At 45.9% G+C, this 19777-nt stretch overlaps 4 protein-coding genes across 4 annotated transcripts; 1 reads left to right on the forward strand and 3 right to left on the reverse strand.

Annotated features, from left to right (window-relative positions):
* Positions 1-291: 291 nt before the first annotated feature.
* LOC128751357 (beta-galactoside-binding lectin-like) lies at positions 292-985 on the reverse strand. Its single transcript, XM_053852326.1, has 4 exons — positions 968-985; positions 770-852; positions 541-700; positions 292-438 (listed from the first exon to the last, which is right to left on the reverse strand). The coding sequence occupies exons 1-4, from the start codon at positions 983-985 to the stop codon at positions 292-294; spliced, it is 408 nt and encodes a 135-aa protein (XP_053708301.1).
* A 2187-nt stretch (positions 986-3172) lies between these two features.
* On the reverse strand, positions 3173-4348 carry LOC128751358 (beta-galactoside-binding lectin-like). The gene is made up of 4 exons (XM_053852327.1): positions 4343-4348; positions 3657-3739; positions 3425-3596; positions 3173-3322 (listed from the first exon to the last, which is right to left on the reverse strand). Exons 1-4 carry the CDS (start codon positions 4346-4348, stop codon positions 3173-3175), a joined length of 411 nt encoding a protein of 136 aa, XP_053708302.1.
* A 1606-nt stretch (positions 4349-5954) lies between these two features.
* Positions 5955-11721, reverse strand: tgm2l (transglutaminase 2, like). Its single transcript, XM_053852012.1, has 15 exons — positions 11670-11721; positions 10320-10490; positions 10032-10259; positions 9825-9943; positions 9370-9498; positions 8865-9042; positions 8667-8802; positions 8501-8604; positions 8245-8387; positions 8072-8171; positions 7852-7994; positions 7580-7709; positions 7355-7515; positions 6892-7028; positions 5955-6811 (listed from the first exon to the last, which is right to left on the reverse strand). Exons 1-15 carry the CDS (start codon positions 11677-11679, stop codon positions 6670-6672), a joined length of 2031 nt encoding a protein of 676 aa, XP_053707987.1. The 5' UTR covers positions 11680-11721; the 3' UTR covers positions 5955-6669.
* A 2957-nt stretch (positions 11722-14678) lies between these two features.
* Positions 14679-19454, forward strand: LOC128751359 (uncharacterized). Its single transcript, XM_053852328.1, is given in 18 exon segments — positions 14679-15020; positions 15167-15282; positions 15385-15505; positions 15562-15719; positions 15781-15898; positions 15957-16039; positions 16099-16247; positions 16286-16441; positions 16499-16567; positions 16624-16711; positions 17360-17783; positions 17903-18018; positions 18414-18473; positions 18510-18740; positions 18793-18910; positions 19007-19089; positions 19214-19302; positions 19366-19454. Coding segments are annotated over 18 exon segments (2580 nt in total). The 3' UTR covers positions 19425-19454.
* Positions 19455-19777: the final 323 nt, after the last annotated feature.

Consider the following 19777-nt stretch of genomic DNA (forward strand, 5'->3'; position numbering starts at 1 on the left):
TCCCCTCGAGAGGAGAGTTGAAATTCATGCCGGAGTTTACTGAGACAATGAATCAATACATGGATTTTCTTCTTCTTTTTATTCTGATGCTGTGGGATACATGTTGTAGTTGACAGGCATGTTCAGGATTTAATTTTATACAAATGGATCATTTAAAATCAAACAGAACCAGTAGTCTTTTTATAAGGAGCTTTAATGCATTCAGTCACATGACTTTTGTAGGTCAGTGTTGAATGTAAAAGCTCAGGTCAGCTGTGAAGTCACAGTGGCTGTGGTGAGTGTTGAGGAGAATTATTTAATCTGTAGGCTCGAAATGCGAACCTCACCGTCGGAAAAGAAGTGAATGTACTCGTATGCACCCAGGCGATTGGGGACATGGATCATGGAGCTATCTGGCAGGGTGATCACAAACTCCCCACAGTTAAAAGCGATGGTGATCTACAAGACAATGAACAGAAAGAACCTTCACATCTCTGCTGAAAAACATCGTCCTGCTTCTACTTCAACAGAATGAGTGACTCTCTAAAGCAGCTTACTCACAGTGAACTCCACCCCCTGCTGGAAAGGCAGCCCTTTTCCGATGATTTCCTGCCCCCAGTTGGCCCCCTCGCGCGTGTTGCACACCACAGTCTTGCTTTGAAAGCGGGGGTTAACGTGGAGAGCGATATCTTGATCATTGGGGCCGATGTTCACTGAAAACCTGGAACAGAAATCTGTTTTCAGAAGTCCATTCTCACGTGATGACTCGGGTCTTTGACTGAGCACGAACCTATCAGTAGCATTAGCGTTTGGTACTCCTGTCACAGCCAAGGTCTGTCCGACCTTGAAGGGCATGTGGTTGATCTTCAGTTCCTGTGTGGACATAAAAACACAAGAACCTTCATGACGTCACTGAGCCCCAATTCGTGACTCATTCAAATGAATGACAGATAGTGTTTTCAATCTAGTTCCAGCTCCAGGACCAAACCTTCTGCGTCTGTATCATGACTTGAACCAGTTAAAAACCATTTGCACATGTTCCAAAAAGAGCAATCTTTCTTAGCTCGTCTGCTCTCGTGTTTCAGCCTTCTTGGAAAATAAGGTGGGCAAAGAGACTTCATAGAAACAGCCTTCCTGATGTCAAAGTGAAGCTTAAAAACTGATAGTGGAGAAGTGGTTCTGATAAGAAGGAGTAGAAGTTTCTTTTTCTTTTGAATGCTGAATGCTATATTGTACAATTACAAGTTTTCATTCCTTGTTAAAGTTCTCTGTTATAGCTTCACATTTTGTCCTTTTTTTGCCTTTGTATATAATTACATCAGTGTCGAGACAGTCTAACTCGAAACTGAGACCAGAGCATCCAGAGACCAAGTCCAAGCCTCTGAGAATCCACAGACCAAGTTGAGCCCATTTGGAAATTGAACTGCGCACCCCTGCGTGGAGCTGGCTCTTCTTCAGGTGCACAAGTCAACCTCCTAAGTCAAATTCCTTAACATGACATAGATGAGATAGACTCAATAAATGGAACACTGTGGCACTGTCTGCACCTATAAGGGATGCAGCTGTTGCTGTCAGTGTTTACCAAAAGGGATTTAAAACATCAACACTTGATCACTGCAGCTTGACTGAAACTGTCAAATGCAAATGCCTCTCACGAAGGTGAAGGCAGATCCATGCACAAGAGATGGAAATACAGGACTTACAGCCATGATGATGATGACGTGGAGAGCTGATGCAGAGTGGGGTTGAAGGTCTTCCAGTGCCTCACCTTTAGTCAGAGCTCAGTTTATTGAGACAGGGAGGGCCCTGCACTCTGAGTGACATCACCCACACCCAATCCAGTCGCTTGTCTCTTGTGCCAACTGCATCACCACTTCCCAAGTAGCTTTGGAACTGTTGAAGGGTGATGAGAGAATTGTGAATTGTTGGCAGCAGAGTGTTGGATCGTAAGCTCTTTTGGTGCACAAACTTTGTTTCTGGAAACAGGCCCATGACTTGGTTTCAAAAGAGGTGCAGAACTGCACGGTGAAGAACCTTCTGCTTCCTCCCTTGTTGATTCAAGGTTGGCTCTAGAGCGTTCACATGCCAGCAGTTTTCTGTTGAGTCACCTTTTGAAGGACATGGAGAGGATAGGCGTGATTCGGGAGGATGCATAAGATAGGCGACGGTGCATGAGGCTGACTTGGTGTAGATGGGAAACGAAGAGGCCTTTGATAACAATGGTCTTTTCTTGTTGTTGTCAGGTTTATTTAACATGCTCTTGACCTTCTTTGGGGATCTGTTGAAGATCTGTGCGATCTCCCATGTTTCTCAGCTGGGTTTTTGGGAACAGGATCATGATTAGATTTCGAAAGAGGAGCTGGCGAGCGTCCTCCTCTTTGAGGAACTACTGGTGCCTCCCTTATTGATTCAAGGTTGGATCTGTAGCTTTGACTTGGTGTGCTGTTAATATGCCAGTTAACTGCTGAATCCGTTTTTGGCTTTGTCTCGTGACTCGTAGGAAAGTAAGCTCCTGGTGACAAGCGACAACACGGAGGTGGTAGCTTGTAGAAGAATGGAGGTTTTGGTTAAAAAACGTCCTGTTACACTAAAATGAAATATGACCACCACATTATATCACAGAACCACCACATTATATTTGTGGTTTTGAGATGATTCTGAAAGCTCGCTGGGTGAATGTGGAGGTTAGGCGAGTAACGAAGCACTGGTGACATCTGCTGGGTAAAATAATGTGCAGCTGAAATGCTCATATGTTAAAGAAATGAAACACCCAACCTGGATGACTTGTCTATATAAATCACTATGTGTTTTTATATTCTGAAATAATGTGAATTTCTGACTTTGTTTTCTTGAGATCTTGCATGGCAGTGAAATTTTTTCAGTTGTTTTATCAGAAAAATGAATCAATATGTTGATTTTATTCTCTTTTTTTCTGATGCAGGGGGACACAAAAACAGTCTACAGAGTGTTATTTATCTGCCGGAATTGACAAACACGTTCTATGTACACTTATTTTATTCATCCCAATTTTTGGTAGATAATTTTATACACTCAGTTTAAAAATAAACTCTCAGCTCAGAGGAAGTCAGACAGAACCACAAGTCTTTTCATCAAGAACTTTAATATATTCAGTCATGTGACATTTGGGTCTAACACCTCACATCAGCTGAGACACAGTGCTGGGTGTGGAGGTTTATTGTTTAATGTCAAGGCTCACAATGCGAACCTCTCCGTCAGCAAAGAAGTAAGTGTACTCTTTTGCACCCAGGCGGTTGGGAAAATGGATGACGGAGCCATCTGAGAAGGTCACCACAAACTCCTCTGGGTTGAAAGCGATGGTGATCTACAAGATAGTGAATAGAGAGAATCGTGTCATCGCTGCAGAAGAACATCGTCCTACAGCTGCTGCAACAGAATGAGTGACTCTCTAAAGCAGTTTACTCACAGTAAATTCCACCCCCTGCTGGAATGGAAACCCTTCCCCGAGGACCTCCTGCCCCCACGTGCCCCCCTGGCGCGTGTTAAACACCACAGTGTGCTCATGTACGTTGGCTTTAAAGCGGGGGTTAACATGCAGAGCGATGTCTTTGTCATCGGGGCCAATATTCACAGCAAACCTGAAGCAGAAATCACTGTCAAAAGTCTTTTCTCTGGTCAAGACTCATCTGAGCAGTAACCTCGTGGTAGCATCGGCGTCAGGAATTCCCGTCACACTCAAGGTCTGACCGACCTTGAGGGGCATGTTGTTGGTCTTCAGTACCTGTGTGGACGGGGATATGCTTGAGTTCACATCAGGAAAGGGTTCTTGACTTGGCATCAGCCAAATAAAAAACATTTCGGCATGTTCTAAAAACTCTTATCTTACTTTCAGTAAACCTTAAAGTTTCCATTCCAATGCTTAATAGATCCTCTTAGTTCTTTGTTTTAAGATCTAGTTCTAACACTTTCATCATGTCTTTTCAAAATTAACTGAAAGAAAATGTTTTGGAATAAATGTTTTGTCAGTTGTTTTGTTTTTGAATCTCCCTACTTTGTTTCAGCTCAGCGGCTGCTCACATCAGTCTCTTCTTCAGGTGCTGAAGTGAGAGGATCTACTTCTGCCTCGGCCACTTCTACTAGTTGTAATGTTTCCATGCTACTCATGATTTAGTTGAGGACATGCAAGTTCAGAGCCCAAAACGATTAAAGCCACTTAAAAAAATCCTGAACAGGTCGGTTAGATAGACTGCACATTTTAGGGGTGCAAGCTGTTGAGCTTTCACCAAAGCTGATTCAACTTCAACTGGATGAAACTCTTTTCAGATACACTAAAATACACTAAGGGGAAAACAATCCATGCACAGGAGATAGAAACAGGACTTACAGCCATGATGATGATGAAGATGATGGAGAGGTGGAGATCTGCAGCAGAGTGGAGTGGAAGTTCCTCCTGTGGCTCACTGTCATACAGAGCTCAGTTTATAGCAACAGGGAGGGTCCTACACTCTGAGGGACGTCACCAACGCCCAATACAGTCTCTCCGTTGTCTTCAGCCAGTAGCAAGTAGCAGTGAGAACTAGTGAAGGCTGATGAGTAGCTAGTTAGTTGCTGACCGCAGACTGCAAGATTGCACTTCCAGATTGCCACATTTTGTACCGACATTTTAGTCGTAACTCCATGTAACTCTCAGCAATGTTATTCTTATTATGCTTGTCCCTTAGTGCACTGCAACAATTGAAGCTCAGCTTAAAGAGTCTATGGAGTAAATGAAATTTGTGTCCTGAACATAGTCTCAGGGAATTCAATGAATGTGTTCGATGTCTCCCTGGTGAACTTGATTCCACTGATGGGTGTCCCTGCCTGTCCCCCTTGAGCCTTGGATGTACTGTCCTTTGATCTAGTTCTTCTTGTTGTGGCTTCAGTCAGGAGAGTGGATGGCCTTCTCAGGAAGGTGCACTTGCCTTGCTTCGTCCCAGAGTTCTGTGCTCTCTCTTTAAAGGCCAAGACTTTCTCGGACTTTGTTCTTATTCATCGAAAGTGAACTCATCTGTCTTTAGAAAACTGCAAATATACTCAAGTTTATGTGTTAACTTTGTCATCTGCTACAGGACATGAGGAGGATAGGGGTGATTTGGAAGGAGGAGACTGACTTGCTGTGGTAACTCCTGCTGGGACATGAAGAAAGTTAGCTTTTATCTACTAACGCTTGGAGACTCAGGGTTTTGGGACCAGCTGTGTTGCCTTGTGATAGGTTGGAGAAGATGGAGGTTTTAGCAGTCTTGCTTTGTTTTTTTTTTTGTATGCCCAAAGTACACTGGTAAAAAATGTCCAATGTTCCAAATCTGAAACACGGATCAGAGCTGAGGATACAGTTTGATACTGTTGGTTGGAAGTTGGACTTAGTAGATCCGTCTCATCTGCTCCAGTAGGCCTGTGGTTCTTCCCATCAGCAAGGGCCTCGGTTTGCATATGAGGGAATGCACAACTATGTCGAATATGTTCTTTGGTGCCTGCGACCTCATAGAGCTGTTGGAAACAGGACCTTGATTTGGCTTGGAAACAGAATCAGGTGAGCATCCTGCTCTGTGAGGAACCTTAAGAACCGCCCTTATTGATTCAAGGTTGGATCTGGAGCGTTCACATGATATACTGTTAACATGTCAGCGGTTTCTGTTGCATTAGTTTTTTTGGTTTTGCTGAAGGACAGAAGGAGGATAGTTGTTATTAGGAAGGTGAAGGTGCACAACAAGATAAGGGTGGATTCCTGCACGTTTTCTTCTTTTTCTGCTTCAGTAGAAGCCCAAATGTGTTCTGTTTTTGTCGGCGAGAGTGTGTGTTTGTGTTGGGCACTTGGTGACCAGTGTGACTTGTGGCAGCAGTGTGAGAGCAGAGATCCGTGTGTGGAAGCAGCCGCTGGACTGAAAACACTTTATTGATAGACGGCAACACACACATATCAGAAGATTATTCTCTCGGCACATGCCAAAAATGCCCAGATGAGGTTATATGTGCAATTCCAGCTAGCTCCAAATATTATTCACTTCCTCATTATTTCATAATATAAAAAAAATCTTTATTAATATTTACTGGTTCTACTTTTTCAGCTACATATTCACTAGAAAGTACCAAACCAAATATTGTCTGCTGGAATCTTGAGGTTTTATTACAGGAATACTGTCTTTCACATTCAAGAGAACTCACATTTATGAAATATATTGCTAGACCACAAAGCACATTAAATTGAACAGCGCTAAATGCTAAAAGAAATAGATTAAAAAAGGTAACTCTGGCAAGATTTCACTAAACTGTGTTCACTTATTTGAGAGGCAGTTATCTCTTCAAGTCAATCTGATTTATCTTCCCTCATAAAAAACAAATAACCATGTCATGATTGGAAAAAAAAGTTATTATATTAAAAAAATGTGTTTAATTTTGTTGTTTTTTTCACATATTTACATGGAAAAATATGTGTTACAATCATATCAAGTGTAAAGCATTTAATTGAAATAATGAATTTGTTTCAATGCCTCTGGACCTTAGATCCTTGCTAAATTCCCAATATCAGGCATAAATAAATGAGCTATTACAAAGCCAGTGCAAACAGGGGAGTGACTCGTGAAAGCAGTGATGAGCCTGACTTAAACATCCATGAGTGACGTGTTCAATTCCATAAACCTGCTCTCACATTCACTCCATATTCATTCCATCTCTCTAGCGGACAAAGACAGTGGCCACTCCCTTCACGTCCATCAGTCGGTCAGAATCAAAGTCCACCACCAGCTTCCTCACGCCAGCCCTGAAGGGGGTGAGGGACAACTTGGCGGCCACCTTCTGCCCTGGACCCACTTCACCTCTGCAGCACAAGAAATGAAACTGAGTCCAAGGAAAGCCTCTCAGTTTTCTCTTCAGATGTTATTCAAGTTTTGTACTCACTTGACCCTCATCTGAGTTTGAGTCAGAAGCCCCGCCCCCTCCAATGTGAACACGCCTACTCTTAGTGGGACTGGTAGGGGGTTGGTGAAGGAGATGTAGGCCATCATTGGGCGATTAACCACTGCCTTCCCCGGCACCTGGAAGTACAGGTTCAATGGCTTTCTTTAACATAGTCCTGTTATTTGGTGCTCAAGCCTAGAACACCTACTTGGTGAGAGAGGCTACGGACATCTTAGACAAGTCACTAGCCCATATTGATGGCCAGCCGTTTACTTGCATACTAGCATCTGCATCTACAAATGCGCCCATGTTTCGCTGCGATCATCCTCATGCACTCAGAAACAACAGCTTGTGAACGCTGTCCTTAAAAAGTAATAGACATATTCATGGTTGATGTGCAGTGCAACACTGAAACTAGGAGTCATATATGTTAGTGTTGCTTTCAATAGCATTGTTGTCTCACCTGAACAAGCAGTTCAGGGACGCTCAGTGGGATGTTGGTGACTGTCATGGTGGGTTCGTTCTCCCCGTGTGGCTCCAGCAAAGCCCTGACCCGGATCAGCCTGTGCTCAGATAAGCATCTGGCGTAGTCCTCGTAGCGCAGCCGCAGAGCCTCCTTGTGCACTGATCAGACACACACGGCTATCTAGCTTGCCTGCAGATGAGATCAATGTTCTGTGGAGTCTACCTTCATAGGCGGGCACAGTCACACTGGTGGTGTGTTCTTGGATGTTCCCGCGGTGGACGTGGTTGTAGGAAACCCCCTGAACCTGGATGGTCAGCTCAGCGGTGCGGGATTTTCCTCCTTGGTTTTTCACCTGCAGGTGATTCAGACGTCTACATCATGACAGCAACTTCGTATTCAACATCAGTGTTCCTCACATTTGCCTGACATTGGCTTCATACGTTTCTGAACTGGTCTACACCACACTCATTCAGTTGGAGAGAAAGAAGTCCTACCTCAATGATCAAGTCAAAGTCGGTCCCCAACACAGGACTGCCATGTTTGATGGACAGCTGGAGTGCCTTCTCAGTGGCTGGCTGGCTCGGTTCTGTGACCCCTCTACCTGCCTTTCTGAACACACTCCGCTCTGCTTCTGAGCCTGTGAGACATAAGGCAACCATCATCATCATCCTCATCCTCATCAGTAGCTGCAGCAGCAGCATCCGCTCCACTCACCTTCCGGATATTTATAATGTAGCGTCAAGTCCTCCCGCTTGTCGCTGTAGACACTTTTGGTGCTGATGTTCCGTCCGATTGTCATGGTGTCCACGTTGGCCTATCACGAGTGGTTATTAAAAGCTGAGTCAGCGAACAAAGCGGTTCTTTAAATCAGCCCAAAAGAGCGTTACCTTCCGTCGTCGGCCATCTGGCCCCACGACCCAGTAGGTGACATCGGCGTTCACTTCGGCGAACACGAACGGAGCGTCATACTTCATTGATAGATTCCCTTCTTTGATGGCCGCCACTGGACACGGACCGCAGCAGTACACTCCTGGGCGGCAAAAGTAGGGTTGGCTGATACTGCAGTCTTGAGTGCCTGTCCATCCTCATCTTCTACGAACCCAGAAGTGCCCATAGAAATGACCTTTGCAAGTCTTGTATTACCGTCACTAAGCTCCTGCGGTGTTGGATCCAAAACCTGCCAGCCGTCATTTCCCTCAGGGAGATCTTGTCTCTTCATCCAGGACTCGACCCAACAGTGGAAGTTCCTAAAATCGGAGCAAGATAAACAAAGGGAAATAAAAGCCTGACTCAGGATTAGCTGCCTCACCAGGTGCTGTCTCCTTTGGTTTCCATCCTCCCGCTGCCATAGTTCTGCACATAGTCGACAGACAGATTTCCATCCGTGTCGTGAGCAGAATCGAAGTTGGTGATGAGGCGCGTTGGGATTCCCAGGCAGCGCAGTACTGTCAACAAAACCCTTTATATTTACAATCTGTGAGGTAATGCAGGAGAACTGCGTGCAGACCTGTGCAGGCGACTGCAGCAAACACCCAGCACTGTCCGTATCTGACCGCCCTGCATCGACTCTTGCTCCACTGCTCCAAGATGGGAACACTGCCCGTCCATCGAGAAGGTGAAACGCCATCGGAGTATTTGTTGTCCCACCGACCGGTCAACACCCCTTTGTCTCCAGCTGAGTTTATCTGGACAGAGAAGAGCTTCTGTCATCGGCTAGAACAGCTCTTCGTGGAGCATTTCCCAGAGGAAGAGAACGGTGACAGGATTAGACGTTGGAGTCAAGGACAGATGCAGGTCAGTTTGGGTGGATTGGAAGTACCAGGCGAAAGGAGAGGAAGACAACTAGTTAGGTTTAGATGTGATGAGGGAAGACATTGAGACTACAGTTGAGGCTAGGGAGATTGGTTACGGGGGAAGAGACTGACATGAAGTGGCCTCCCCCAAGACACAGGTTAGAAGAAACGCCACATGGCCCCTGAGGGATTCAGACCAATAAAAACCCGGCTCATCACCATGGCTGTGATCGTCCTGCTGATGTAGACGGGGTCACATCTCTTCTTCAAGTCTCTCTCCAGGTTTTTCAGAGCATCGTTGGAGTTGTCCAGTACCTCGAAGCAAATGTCCATCACAAAGTCTTCAAACTGCGAAAGACAAGAAAACGGATGAGTGGAGTCGTTCTAAACAAACCCAGGTGTCAGGTCCATATTTAGCAGATCCACCATCGAGGCAATAATAGCTTGAGGTCAGACTTGTTTGTGTGGTCCGGCTACATTCTGACACCTGGTGTGCAAAAGTTTGAACCATCTGACCAGCCGCCTTCTTCTCCGACTGACCGCCCTGACTCTCACGCTGCTGCGATAATTCACACGGGTCACGGAGCAGCAGGAAATGCAACCTCCACTGCGTCGATGGTTTTCCCTGCTGTGCTCCGGGACCTGCAGTCCCTCGTTCTTATGTCTCCACTTACTTGTCCGTAGTTCCAGTGAATGCTTCGAATGAAATCCGAAGTTCCCATGAAGATGACGCCATTTTCGTTCATGATGTACTCCTGCAGCAGAGTCTCGTCGGGCAGGTACACCACGTCACCTGCCAAGCACACAACTTCATCTTTAAGGTGTGAAACTTGAGTGAAGTCAGGGGGGCAGTCGTGGAGTCTGTCACGCGACTTGGGTACCTTTGCACCAGGGGTTGAAGAGCAGGTGGAAGTTGAGTCTTTTGGTTTTCTCTACCACTCGTCCTCTGGATGTCAGTAACACATCCAGACCGTACTTGCCAATGATGGCATCTGCTGGACTGTGCAGCGTCACCAGGATGCCGTCCTGCATCTCCTGCTGGTGGAACCACCACTTGTCTTCGGCCCACATGTCTTCCTCCACAGATATCACCAGCTCATCCTTCGTTCCTGAACAATGATTCAGGTTTAGGTTGAGAGTGTGATGACTGAGCGACGCGGTTTACTCACCGAGGCTCAGGACCAGATTGAGCGTGTGATTCTGGAGCGGATCGTGGGAACAGTGCACTACGATGGAGAAGGGTTGACCTCTGCGAACAATCAGGCGGCCTGAATCGATCTCTTTGGTGCGGTGGGACGAGTTGTTCTCCAGACTTCTTGGGTCCACATCAAGGATAACACCTAAAACCGTCACATAACACATACAGCACTAAAACATCCATTAGATTCAATGGCTGTTGTAAGCGATGCTATGCTAACTACCACTGAAGAAGAAGCTCTTTCACAAGAAAAGTCAAAAATCAAAAAACAGTCCACAGAGTTCTTGCAACACCTTCATTAGTTGTAGCAAAAAAATAGAACTTGAAAATAATCGATGTGCTGATGTGAAAATGAAAAAGTAATGAAGGTGAAAAATGTAAAAAAAAAAAAAAAAAAAGATGACAACATGCTCCGCTTCATATGTGGGACCTCATGTCGGAGAATCTGGTAGTTGTCAATTCAAGTTCAGCTGGGAGGAAAGATGTCGCTGACCAGGAGGACTATTTCTGCTGCACCCCTCTGATAAGATAAGAGTTGGCAGAGGTGCTGAAATGGTGATAACCTGTTGGAACTATTCCCACTTTTGTTGCCCCTCATTTCCTATGTGGCATTTTTATGACATGTCCATTGTTCCATCTTGTTTCTCTTTAAGATTCGATTAAAATTTTAAACCAAGATAAAGTTTGTATATCCTGCTCATTTGTCTGGATCTTTATTTTGTTTTAATTTATGCTGATGTTTTTTGTCATTTCAAAAATCTATTCAAAAAGAAACTATTTACTAGACATTCAAAATGATTAAAAACAAAAAATTATCACAGTCGAACAACCAGCCAGGTCAGCTTTATTTGGCATTTCATTTTTTTTTAATGACAAAATATTTTTGTATAGATTTATTAATAATCCAAACAAAATGTTCTCATTGATGTTGACAATAACGGCTTTGCAACCCTTTTGATCCGGATCCACCAGTTTGGAAGAATATAAACCTTTATAATTACGAATTACAAAATTTATATATATATATATATATATATATATATATATATATATATATAGAGAGAGAGAGAGAGAGAGAGAGAGAGAGACATTTATTTGTAAAAAAATATATGTATATATAAATATATATATATATATATATAGAGAGAGAGAGACAGAGAGAGAGAGAGAAAATATATAAAATAATATATATATATAATCATTATAAATAAAGAAAATAATTGATCTAAAAAAATGTAATGAATCCATTAAAACACTACTTCAAACTAGAAAAATATAATACAGGAAGCATGAAAGAGCCGTATTATGTGGGGAAACTTACCAGGTGCCATGGCGGATGGTTGAGCGATATGAGTCTCTCCGGAAACCTCCTTGTCTTCATCCTCTCCTGCGCCCGCCTTTATAGAGCCAGGACCTTCCCTCCCTCCTCTCACCCAAACCACTGACTCACGCCTCTCCACCGATGACCTCTGACATCACTTTCCAAAAAACCTGCGTCTCTGTGTTTGCAGTGAGTTTGAACGTGCGACTCCCTCCTTCAGTCCCTGGACAGTGGGGTCTTTGTTGGGTCCAGTAGGACTCACTTCTGCAGGTCAAAGCTCAACACAGGCTTTGCATCACATCACATGTTCTCATGCATGAAAGTGGAGCTGAAATCACAACATGGCTGAATAAGAAGTTATCCCCAAACATTACGTTTTTATATGTTTAATACGAAACTCTTCATGATGCAGATGGTTGCTGGTCTAAAATGTATGTCAATATCACTCTCCGTTTCCTGCTTTTTGTCTGGATCTTTATTTTGTTTTAATTTATGCTGATGTTTATTGTCATTTCAAAAACATACTCAATAAATATACTAGATATTCAAAATTATTTTTAAAAAACAACAACCAGCCAGGTCAGCAGTATTTGGCTTTTTTTATTTAACTACAACATATTTTTGTATAGTTTCATTAATAATCAAAACCAAATGTTCTCATTGATAATTGTGAATATTTTTAAATTGTATTTTTTTCCATTTGATTCAACTGTATTATGATTCGATTGTAAGGTGATTTAAAAATACATCTGTGATGACTTTAGTTTTGTTTTCCTATTGGACCGTGATTTATTTGTTGACATGTTTAATTTAAGGTATAAAACCAAGCAAACTACGGTCATGATCCCAAGAAACTAACTTGTCGGGGCAAGAACAGTTGAAACAAATCTGGTTTCAGTTTGGCCGGCAACATCGGAGTCGTGACTGAAGCGAGTGAAATTGCAAAATGACGGAGTAAAACATTAATCTGATGATTGTTTTACATCTTTCCTTGGAAGTGTCATCATCTTCATGGGAGATGATGTTGACACGCTTCCCATCGAACTCCACTTCTCGGGAAGAACATGGCTTAAGTTTTATCGTGGGTCATATCACTCTGTGACTCACGCGTGGGTCAGTGTCTCCATGTTGCCTGGAACATCTCACCGGTGGCGTCCTCGAATGACTCGTCAGTAATGACAGTCTAAACTTGCCTGTGTCTGCAGTAGGTCGATGAGTGAACAGATAAAGTTCGCGGTTATCTCAAGTCTGGACCTGCTGAACCCCCCGGCTGCGTGCAGGAGACCCTGGAGTGGAGGGTCCTCACCTCTGTGCTAGAATAGTGACACATTTTATTGCACACACTCCATGTGGAAGGTTTATTCAACGCATGACTCCTGGCGTCTCCACCTTTAATACCGTTGACAAACCTCTCGGAGATGGTTGGTTCCTGCAGCTCTGTGGAAACATTGGAATGCTGGCGGAGTGGTGTTTCGGTAAGTGGAGGTTTTTGACCGACCAACACACAAGTGTCAACACAGTGACACACAGCAGAGAGATGCTGCTGGTCGTTCACCCACATATCTCAGCACTTGTCCTCCCATCCTAGCAACACGATGAATCACCGCCTCGGACCCGCCATGCTCCGCCGCCTGCCAACACAGCAGTACACAGAGGATAACGCGGACGCCTCCCTTTTGGATCCAAACTCCAGTATCGGTCAATGACCCTGACCTTGACCCCAGTTCTGGTTTACTGGTTTTCAGACATGAGAGTTCCAGCCAGGCCGGTTCACTGGTCACATTGTCTCTAAACTCAACACATTTTTTGGATTTGTCTCTGTTGGAGAATAACTGGTGAAGAGTTATATGGAGAAGAATACGTGCAACGTCACGGTCACACATCTGACTGGATAAAAAGGTCTTCAGAAAGTGAAGCGGAGTTTCAGCCAAGGTTCTGAATCTCTCCCAGGCCTGCTTGAAAACAAGCAGCAACTTCTGTCCTGCAGACAAGTCTGTGTCGTGTCACTTTGAAAAGGATGTATGTGACATTCCCAATGAACAAACTGCCTGCTCCCAAAATGGAGGTGTTTGTGTGTGATGGTGTGAGTCCAGGCACACGTGTGACCTCTCCGCCGTCACCACCCTGCAGCACATCTGCCACCTACTGTGATCCGATACAAATCCACTTCTGCAAATGTTTTTTCCATTTTATTTGACATTTGAATGTCTTCCACAATCCACTTTTAGTTTCTACATTTTAGTAAAAAAAAAGTCTCACAAATTTCAGATAGTTTTTCCTGTGTTTTCTTCAATTTAACATGTTGATGATATAAATATTTATTTTGTGCTGTTTGTTTTTGCTGACATATTTCCATTTTGTGCAAGATCTTCATTAATAAATCTAGAATAGAATGAACATTTGTGCAACATATTTTTCACAGCATAATTAACGCTAAATATTTGTCCACACAAGTGTTTTTTTGTATTTTTAATTCACTGAACTTAGCTGTTATTTACTTTTCACTTCACCTGATATTACTTTTTTTATTTTCTGATGGTGAAAACTTCTTCTCAATTCTGAATTGCTGTATGCCATTAAATTAAATTGAGCGTCAAATAAATCTGAAATATTTTCATGTAGTTTGTGTAGTGCTTTTTTTTTTTTTTTTACATTTCCTTCTTTTGATAATAAATTCACGCTGGAGCTCTGACTAAAGATGAAACTCAATTTCCTTTGTCAGTTCTTGCATTTAGTTGAACAACAAAACTAAATTTTTACTCTGCTTCTCTTTATTTATTTATTTTTACTTTTTTTCAGTTTGAGTCCTGGACATATTTCGTTGCTGTTGTGAGCGTGATTGTTTCAATGAGAGCAGCTGATGATGATCGTCCTCAGGTGTGCTCCTCTACTGACCCTCCCCCCGACACAGACTCACACCTCAACCGCACACACACACATACATAAAGGAGAGGTTTCTGTGGCGTGGTGCGAGTTGTCTCTCAGCCAGTTTGCCGTCCTGACTGGATCATGCAGCCTTCTGTGTTCAGGTCCAACCTTCTCGTGGTGCTCAGCCTGTCCGGGCTCTGCCTCAGCTGGACTGTCGGCTTCCCACAGCAGCTCGCGCAGAGCAAGGAATCCATCCGTCCTCAGGAGGAGCAGAAGCAGCCGGTGAACACGGTGCACGTCAGCTGCCACCCTGACTCGCTGGAGATACTCATCCAGGCCGACCTGTTTGAGGTCGGGGCTGCGGTCAATGGGGAGGAGCTGCGACTCGGCGTGACCCCAGATGACCGCTGTGCTGCCGCAGCCTTCTCGGAGCACGAGTACAGGATCTTTGTTGGTCTGCAGGACTGTGGCACCAAACACTGGGTACGCTGCTCCTTCATCTCCTCCCTGTGCCACGATTTTGTTACTATTTTAAACTAGCATTGCTCAGAAAATGTTAGCTCAGAGGCTATTGGCTGCTTCGTCCTGACTGAATAGTTTCCTGATCAAACAAAGCGTCCGCTCCACAGATGACTGAGGACTCTCTGGTCTACACCAACCTCCTCATCTTCTCTCCTGCCGCCTCTGCTGACGGAGTGGTTCGGATGGATGAGGCTGTGATTCCCATCGAGTGTCACTACAAAAGGTCTGGGCACACACCACTAGTGCCTTCAGGTTCAGAGAAACTCGTCCAGTTTAACTCCATAAACCACTTGAATGTTCTCTCAAGCTGTTGCTTCTTCTTCAGGAGGTTCAGTCTGTCCAGTTCCCCCATCGCGCCAACGTGGATCCCCTTCTCGTCCAAGAAGGTGGCGCAGGAATCGCTGGACTTCGACTTGAGGATCATGACCAGTGAGTGGAGACTTGATGTCTGTGTGAGGTGCCCTCATGGTTGTGTTTGTGTGCAGATGATTGGTTGCACCAGCGAAGCGCCAACGTCTTCCACCTTGGAGAGCCCATCGCCATGGAGGCCTCGGTCAGGGTGGGGCACCACACGGGCCTGAGGGTCTTTGTGAGCAACTGTGTGGCCACGCTGGATCCGGACCTGAACTCTGAGCCCAAATATGCCTTTGTTGAGCAAGGGTGAGCGCTGAGCTCCTCTGGCTTCTTCAGAACCCACTGTGACTCGCCTGGTCTCGTCCAGGTGCCTGACCGACTCCCAGTATCCAGGTTCCCGGTCTCAGTTCATGGCCAGGACTGAAGACGACAAACTGTATTTTGTGATCGAGGCCTTCCAGTTCCACCACAGAGACCAGCCAGAGGTGTGCCACACGTCCCTGAGGTTTTTAAAGAATCCGTCGCTGAGTTTGTTCCCCGCAGCTCTACATCACATGTCAGCTGACCGCCGTGCCGGTCGCCGACGCCGAGGCGCCGAACAAAGCGTGCACTTATGTGAACGGAAGGCAAGTGTTGACAGCAGTGGCCCGTGAACATCTGGCCATGCTGACTCTGCTTCTGACAGGTGGCGGTCGGCCGACGGCAACGACTACTTGTGCAGCTACTGTCAGAGGGACGGGCACCAGACGAGCGTCGGCGCGGCCAAGTTTGGAGCTCGTGGGATGGGCAAGCCGGCTGCAACGTCCTGGAGAGGACAAGGTTGGTCAGGTCTTTGTAAGAAGTGCATTAAACTGGCGGCCACTTTGTTTCAGAGTGGGAGCAGGAGGCTCAGGTCGGCCCGGTGCTGGTGCTGCCACCGACGCACAGAAGCCTGCCCCTGCCTGGTGAGGAGAACCGAGCCATTCTTCATAAGCTCCTCCGGCCGGTCCAGTACGGCAGCCAGTGGAAGAGCGGGCTGAACCAAAAGGGTGAGTCCTGTAGCGACGCACATGCTTGTTTCCGTTGGCTCACATCCGGCTCTGTAGTTCTGGAAAAGATTCCGGTCCCTGAGGAGGATCTGGAGGATGTTGGAGCTGAGAAGACGAAGCCGATGGGTAGGTGAGCGAGCGCTTTCCATGGATGGATGAGTGACTCTCCAACCCTGTTGCAGACGGAGATGCTGAGGACAGGAACGCCACCCTGACTGAGGTCGTGACCCCTAAGCCTGAGACCAACGTGACCTCGCTGAATGTGACCACGTCAAGGCCTGACGAGTCAACTCGCGACCCAAAACGATAATAAAATATTTTAAATGTGTCTGGCAATGCTTGACTTTCAAATGGAGCTTGCAGAAGTGGAGGGAGGCCGCAGTGCAGCTTCCCTCCAGGGACCTGTCCTGAAGACACATTGGCGTCCGTGTCCACTAAGGTGTCTGTCATTTGCCTCAAGTTACCACGTGAAACGCCTGCTCTTCTGTTGTCCGGTCAGACTCCGCCCACCTCTGCTGCACCACGCGGTGCAGCTTTGTCACTTCCAATGAGTTGTAAACTGAACGGTTTATTTCACAAGAGTTCCTGAGAAGGGAGTCAAACAGGATCAAGTGTGACTCCACAATTTAAGCTGGGTTTTATTCAACAGTCCAAATCAGGAGGTGACTCTGACAGGGGCCATATTGAAACATCTAGTCAGATGTGTTACTCTGACGTTTATTGTGTAGACTTAAACCTTTTTTATTCCAGAACTCATCCCTTACTGACACATGAGTATTAAAGATTATACTTTCAATAGGCTCCACTAAACAACGGGTTCTCTGTGATCGTTTGCTTCTGCCTTGTAGTGCAACAGCCAATCAGCTGACAGTGTGTCTGATGAATAATGGCCATCAGCTGCTCATGCCTTGCTTTCAGACTCAAGTGTGGCCCCAGACGCCTGCTGCCCTGCATTTCTCCTCTCAGCATCAGTTACTTGAGCGCTATGTTATGGTCAGGTGCCTCGGCCCTGCCCCTCCTGGGGCTCCTCTGTGCAGCCCAGGCCATCCGCCTTCTGCAAAACGGGCCCATGATCGACCCAGAAGGGCGGGAATACAAGACGGCGCCAGTGGACCATGAAGATCTGGGTCGGAGGTCGCCTGTGAATCTGAGGTGCACGTCCAGTTCCATGATCATTCTGGTGAACTCCGACCTCAACAAAAATGGCCGCCTCATGCAACCAGGGGAGTTGTTTTTGGGTGAGGACGGCGGGCCCGTGGACAGTGGCTGTCGGGCTGTGCCGGCGGGCGCCGCCCAGCTCCTCATCGAGGTGCGACTGCAGGACTGCGGCTCCACGCTGACGGTAACCAGCTTCTCCCTCATCTTCTTCAGAGCGACGGCCGTTTTGGGATTCAGTCTGACTCTGCCTGCGCCCTGGACTCTTCTTTGAACAGCTCTTGATAGTTTCCTACCTGCTCTAAGATTTCAGACGACCTGGTGATCTACTCCAACAAGCTGACCTTCTCACCGACTCCCAGCAGCCATGGGATCACCAGGCTGCCGCGCTTCACTCTCCCCGTCTCCTGCTACTACAAACGGTGAGGGATCAACGTCCTCACGGTGGCGCCCTTTCAGCTGTCCGGTGGCTTGTTTTATCAGGAATTCACCTTTGCTTTAAATGCCCAGCCTTTTACTGTTGCAGTCCATTATGGACTTGCATCATGTGCATCTGAAAAAGCTAACATTTTCAGAGAATGTTGCAAAGATTAAGCTGTTCAACTAGCTGGCGCTCTCTGTTTAAGAATGATGTGAGGTTTCATCCAAGGAATTGAGAGCAAATAGCGCCATCTACTGGGCTTTGAAAATGAGGACACTTTCATGAAGCCTCATCAGTCCATCACTACTTTATGGAAAAGCCAAAACTTTCCTGGAAGGTTTCACACTGTTGCAGTGCCTTATGGAGGTGAGTAACACTTGTTGTTTGGGTTGACAGCACACACTTTGTGAGCAGCAGCACCGTAGAGGAGCAGATCCCCCCACCGCCACCGACGCCGTCAGACATCCGTCCCTTCTCCCTCAGACTTATGAGCGGTGAGTCCGGAACCTTCCAGCTTCCATCTTCTGGCTCATGTCTCTGCTTCCTGCCAGACGACTGGACTGAGGAGCTTCAGTCCAGAGACTTCCATCTTGGAGACCTCCTGTACCTGGAGGCCTCCTACGCTGGTGCTGGTCAGAAGCGGCTCTTCATCGACAGCTGTGTGGCAACTCTGACCCCTGACCCGGCTTCAGAACCCAGCTACCACTTTGTCGACAACCACGGGTGAGTGTGACTCGAGTGCTCGAGTCCGTTTGTGACTCCAGCTTCTTCTCAGGTGTCTGACTGACGCAAAGCATCCCGGATCTCGAGCCCGGTTCTGGTCCAGAGTGGGATCAGAGTCTCTCCGCTTACAGATGGATGTGGTTCTGTTCAACCACGATCCGCGGAACAGGGTGAGCAGCAGCAGCAGCAGCAGCAGCAGCAGCAGCCTGCCTGAAACATGGTTCCTGAGAACGAAACCAGGGTTCAGTCTTTGTTTTCTCTGCTAGATCTTTATCACATGCCAGCTGAAGGCCACCGAGCTGAGTCAGAGCAGTGAAGTCGACAAGGCCTGCAACTTCCAGCTCTCCAGGTACCGCGTCAGTCTTTTACTCAGCGCTTATTTGCCGCACCTCACTCATCACCCCGTCCATTCTGCTGCGCCGTCTCAACTGTTTCTGATGTCTCTGACTGACCCCACCTTCTTCCTTCCCCAGGTGGCAGAATGTGGACCGGAACAACCAGGTGTGTCGCTGCTGCGAAGCTCTGTGTGGAAACGCTGCTCCTCGATGGAAAGCAGCGGATGGTGTGTTGACCCAAGCTGCTCCTCGGATCACGGCTTCTTCTTATTCACTCTTCTCTCTTCCAGACAACACCGTTCATGGCACAGTGACTGTGGGACCATTAACCATTTTACTGTCGCAATAAACTTCACAAGTGACCATGTTTCATATTCGGCATCTCTAGCTGTAAAAAACTCTCTCTTAACCGAGATGTCTGTTAAACATTATGAGACGAGTAAAACCTTCATGAGAGAAACATTATCATATTTGTGTTAATAAAATATTTGAAGAATGTTTTGGGGTTTGATTTTACATTTCACACAATTTTTTTAAAATTATCATTACAGCATTACATGAAAACATTAAGGTAATTGCACCTGGATTTAGTTTTTCACCTTTATACTTTATTTTCATTTTTGGTTTAGCGTTTTGATCATCTTTGCTATTTAACTTTGATTTGTTTTTAGGATCACGAATACTTTGACAAATTTATACATT

Source organism: Synchiropus splendidus, chromosome 19 (genome assembly GCF_027744825.2).
Source record: "Synchiropus splendidus isolate RoL2022-P1 chromosome 19, RoL_Sspl_1.0, whole genome shotgun sequence".
In the NCBI taxonomy this organism is placed as follows: Eukaryota; Metazoa; Chordata; class Actinopteri; order Syngnathiformes; family Callionymidae; genus Synchiropus; species Synchiropus splendidus.

Excerpts from the sequence above, each read along its gene's own strand:
- LOC128751357 (XM_053852326.1), bottom strand. Across the intron at positions 701-769 it reads AACGCTAATGCTACTGATAG|GTTTTCAGTGAACATCGGCC; the intron begins GTTCGTGCTCAG and ends TTTCTGTTCCAG. Across the intron at positions 439-540 it reads AGCAGGGGGTGGAGTTCACT|ATCACCATCGCTTTTAACTG; the intron begins GTGAGTAAGCTG and ends ATTGTCTTGTAG.
- LOC128751358 (XM_053852327.1), bottom strand. Across the intron at positions 3,597-3,656 it reads GACGCCGATGCTACCACGAG|GTTTGCTGTGAATATTGGCC; the intron begins GTTACTGCTCAG and ends TTTCTGCTTCAG. Across the intron at positions 3,323-3,424 it reads AGCAGGGGGTGGAATTTACT|ATCACCATCGCTTTCAACCC; the intron begins GTGAGTAAACTG and ends ACTATCTTGTAG.
- tgm2l (XM_053852012.1), bottom strand. Across the intron at positions 8,605-8,666 it reads ACCAAAGGAGACAGCACCTG|GAACTTCCACTGTTGGGTCG; the intron begins GTGAGGCAGCTA and ends CTCCGATTTTAG. Across the intron at positions 8,388-8,500 it reads ACCGCAGGAGCTTAGTGACG|GAGTGTACTGCTGCGGTCCG; the intron begins GTAATACAAGAC and ends TTTGCCGCCCAG.